Below are 4227 nucleotides of genomic sequence, written 5' to 3'. Positions count from 1 at the left end.
TTCGCTTACAGTTCACTTGCCTTACGAGCATTGAATACGAAAGCCACAGTTAAAGTTCACTCACTCTCTGGTGTCCAAACTGTTCTTCGTTTATTACATTGAAGGATACCATAGGCTTACGCATGGTTACACGTCGGTCATTAGAAGAGGATTAACCGAGTAAAACAACCCAAAAATGGTACCTTAACATGAGACCGCGTGTCAGCACACAATGTGGAGGTCACAGAGAGAGAGAGAGAGCAGGGCAGCGACCACACCCCTTGACCCCACATGACATCATCATAGCCAATCATTACAACGGGGAGAACATCCAAACTCCTCACACACAGGGCAGCGGCGGGAATCGAACCCCTGACCCTGGAGGTGTGAGATGTCCATCCATCCATCCATCTTCTACCGCTTACTCCTTTTCAGGGTCACGGGGAACCTGGAGCCTATCCCAGGAAGCATGGGCCACAAGGCGGGGTACACCCTGGACAGGGTGCCAGTCCATCGCAGGGCACAATCACATACACACTCACACACCCATTCATACACTACGGACACTTTAGACACGCCAATCAGCCTACCATGCATGTCTTTGGACTGGGGGAGGAAACCGGAGTACCCGGAGGAAACCCCCGCAGCATGGGGAGAACATCCAAACTCCGCACACACAGGGCAGCGGCGGGAATCGAACCCCTGACCCTGGAGGTGTGAGATTAAATTAAATTAAATCAATTAAAAAATTTAATCGATGGACAGCCCTAGTTCTACCATATATATGTGGAGTATAGATGCTAGCGCAAAGGAAATCTATTATAACAGACTCAAACAGGGCAAAAAAATGTGATTCTAGACTTTTCTAAAAGTAAACCAGTGACGGCAAAATGACGCTTTCTGAAGCAATAAAGATTTCCTCTCCGCTGTTTAGGGGAAAAAATGAAATAAGTAAGACTTCATTAATAGAAGCTGTTCAACGCAGCGCACGCTAGTGACATCTGGTGGTCAAAATGATGAACTACAGATAGTAATCCACTGCGTGGTCGTTACTTTGCTGTTTCCAAAACGAAAATATATTTATATCACTTATTCACACACAAACACTTCGCAGCTTTGCTATCAATGCTGACATTACTCAAGTCAAAGATATTAAATGTACACGTGCTAGTTTATGGTACTCTGTAGTCACGTGAAGAAGAAAAAAAAAACAGACTTCCGGTTGTGGGAGTCACAGTGCGCATGCGCAAGCAATAGGCAACGTCATCACTTCGCCATAGCTAGACGTGTATGTTTAGGAGCTGCGTATAAGAGAGCAGGCGCTAGTGAGTGTCGTGTATTCGGCCTTAGAAAACTTCTCAGAGGTAATTTATTTATTAAGTGTGTTCAAATATATTAGGGATGGATTAATTCAAGTGATATGAAGGGAATTAAACGTTAATGTGTGTTGAAAATGTTGAGGTTAATGTTAGTTAGGAGACTAGGTTTTTTTTTTTTTTTATTGTGTGTGTGTGTGTTGCCTTGGCTAAAAGTTTTGGTGTAATATTTAAGTGTTTTTAGTTTAATAAATGTAAAACATTTAAATTTATTAAATTTATTCAAATTTATAAAATTGTATAATTGTTTAATAATAGCTGTTATCTTTTGGTCTTGTTGTTTTTTTTCCAGTCAGACCACCGTGATGGATCAGATCATGCAGTTTGTGGAGCCAGGGAGGCAGTTTGTGAAGGACTCCATCAGACTGGTGAAGAGATGCACAAAACCTGATAGGAAAGGTACATGCAGTTTAATCACATCAGACATTTCATTCCTTATTTCTTTCAATTGGAGGATTGAACCGGATATCGCATACTATGAGCTCTTGCATAGAGATCATCCAACTGTTTATTAAAATAAATAAAAAAACCCCAACAAAACCCATTAAAAAGTCTTCTACTACAGCCACGTAGTATTCTCAATTCTGATTGGTCGAAAGGTGTTGATTAATTTTCTAGAACAGCAGCTCTGACAATAGTCCTGGCTGTAATTCAGATCATGTTTGTATTAAAGTCGCCATGAACTCAAAATTGAAGTTTCGTGGCCTTCGGTCGGTATGAATATATCCGCTGTAAGGTTATCTATAAGCTAGTGTGCGCCAAAACAATGATAAAATGCACATTTTAAAGATTCATAAGTATTGTCGTTCAAACTGACAATACTTATGACGTCATTCTGTACTTTGGTGTCTCGTCAGTTTCTGTCCAATCAAATGCTCTCTAGAATCTGAAGTGTTCCGCCCCCCCAACGTTATAAAAATCACCCGAGCGATTGGCTGTTTAAAAAGGAGGAGGAGGAGCCACTCGATATGTCCCGCCCTGCCTTCCTGTTTCCGTGGACATTTACGGCGATTAACGCTGCATGTTTCAAGACGTTAATGCACTCACTTGAACGTGTCGTTGTTTTATAGTAATTCACAGGAACTTGTATGCTGGATGCTCCACATAATCTACTTATAATAAACGGATAGAAAAAAGGAGTAGGTATTTAACAAAGAAAAATGTGTCATTGTTGATCCGGTGAAGCGTTCTGTTAGGGGATGTTTGTTTTACACTTATGGAAGGAGTCTCGGTGTTAGCACTTAATGGGCAGTATTTTTATTTATTTTTTTGTGTCTCATTAACCTCGAACGAGAGAAAAGAGAGGCCGAGAGGGAATGGGGAGCTGTTTATAGCTGTGATAACAGGAACTAACTTGTCTTGCGGGTGTTCCGCACCATAAAATCTGGCTATAAACTATTTTTTAAAAAAAAAAGCACGATGGCGTTCAATAATCGATGGTAAATCGCTGTGAAATAAAACACTTCACTGTATGAAAATGATCCATTTCGGGGTGGTAACGTCCTGTGAGGCTGTACGATACCACCCCAGTGTTGATTATAATAGCACGTGGCGTCGTTTTATTCTCTCCTTCACAGTGTGTTTTTACAAGAATTCCATTTTAAGCCAGACTACGTTTCTTATCTCCAAATATCTTGTGTTGAAAGTAGAAAAAGCTGTGTGATTCATTCCTGTCTTGTGTAAATGTATGCAGAGTTTCAGAAGATTGCCATGGCCACGGCGATTGGTTTTGCAATCATGGGCTTCATTGGGTTCTTCGTCAAGCTCATCCACATCCCCATTAACAATATCATTGTGTAAGTATGCCATGAAAATTTTTTTTTTTTTTATTTGAAATTGATCTGCTCCACACTTCTCGCCACAACCATTACACATTTTCGGGGGTTGTTTATGAGCGAATGTGTTGAGTGATGTGTCTGAGGTAAATCAATCTTCTTTTACAGCGGTGGTTAAACTGTGGACCGGGGAGACTTATCTGCTGGACTTGTGCCTTGCTGAGGGTTTTTTTTCCCCCCTCCCTTTCCTTCCCTTCCCTTCTTGTATGTATGTATGTAAATTAAAGTATTACAAATTCTTTTTTGTATTGTTTTGTTTTTGCAAGAATGTGCCACACCCTCTCTACAAACTGTATTTGCATGCCTTGTATTGTATTAAAACTCTTTTTTTTTTTTTTTTTTTTTTTTTTTTTTTTACATATTTATAGTGTTTTTTTTTTTTTTTTTTTTTTTTTTAATTTATTATTATTTGTCTGTCCTACAGTTAATACAACAAATGATCACATCCCAGTTGCTTGTTTGAATATGGGAATAAACACAGAACTCAAAGTAAAAAAATAAATAAATAAAAATAATCTAAACCTTTTGAAGCATTCTAAATGTTGATTGAAATCATTAGCAAAACAGTGTGATTCTGGACCACCGATGACAAAGAAAATAACATATCTTATTGTTTATTGTTGTTAAACGACCTTTTAATGATGTTTTTGGATTTTAAAATGAGATCAAACTAAAGCAAACTCACTGTAAATGCTAAACAAAAATGTATAATCCCTTCCCCCCAAAAAAAGAGGTGTTTCATTTTTAAAATTCTGTGTGTGTATAAGTCCAGTAACATACATTTGGCAAAATATACTTAGTCTTGGTTTTCGAAAAATATCGGATTAATTAAAAAAAATCCTGCTACTCAGTTTTAAAGCCCTCCACAACCTCGCTGTCCTTATCTAAATTAAATCTGATGATTTTTTACACCCCTCCTTGCACCCTGCTGTCCTCAGCTCACCTACTGACTGTTTCACATTCCTGGTTGCTAGGACTTTCACGTGCACTGCTCCCAGACTCTGGAACTTTCCTTCCTTACACATCCATCAACCAGA

General features: G+C 39.0%; 1 protein-coding gene across 1 annotated transcript; it reads left to right on the top strand.

Moving 5' to 3' along the window:
• The first annotated feature begins 1201 nt into the window (after positions 1-1201).
• On the top strand, positions 1202-3429 carry LOC128609602 (protein transport protein Sec61 subunit gamma). The gene is made up of 4 exons (XM_053628174.1): positions 1202-1343; positions 1648-1754; positions 3049-3151; positions 3299-3429. Exons 2-4 carry the CDS (start codon positions 1661-1663, stop codon positions 3306-3308), a joined length of 207 nt encoding a protein of 68 aa, XP_053484149.1. The 5' UTR covers positions 1202-1343; positions 1648-1660; the 3' UTR covers positions 3309-3429.
• Positions 3430-4227: the final 798 nt, after the last annotated feature.

This window comes from Ictalurus furcatus, chromosome 7 (genome assembly GCF_023375685.1).
Source record: "Ictalurus furcatus strain D&B chromosome 7, Billie_1.0, whole genome shotgun sequence".
NCBI classification, from domain to species: domain Eukaryota; kingdom Metazoa; phylum Chordata; class Actinopteri; order Siluriformes; family Ictaluridae; genus Ictalurus; species Ictalurus furcatus.
The sequence above is the reverse complement of the archived record's forward strand: the minus strand, read 5'-3'. Positions and strand labels throughout refer to the sequence as shown.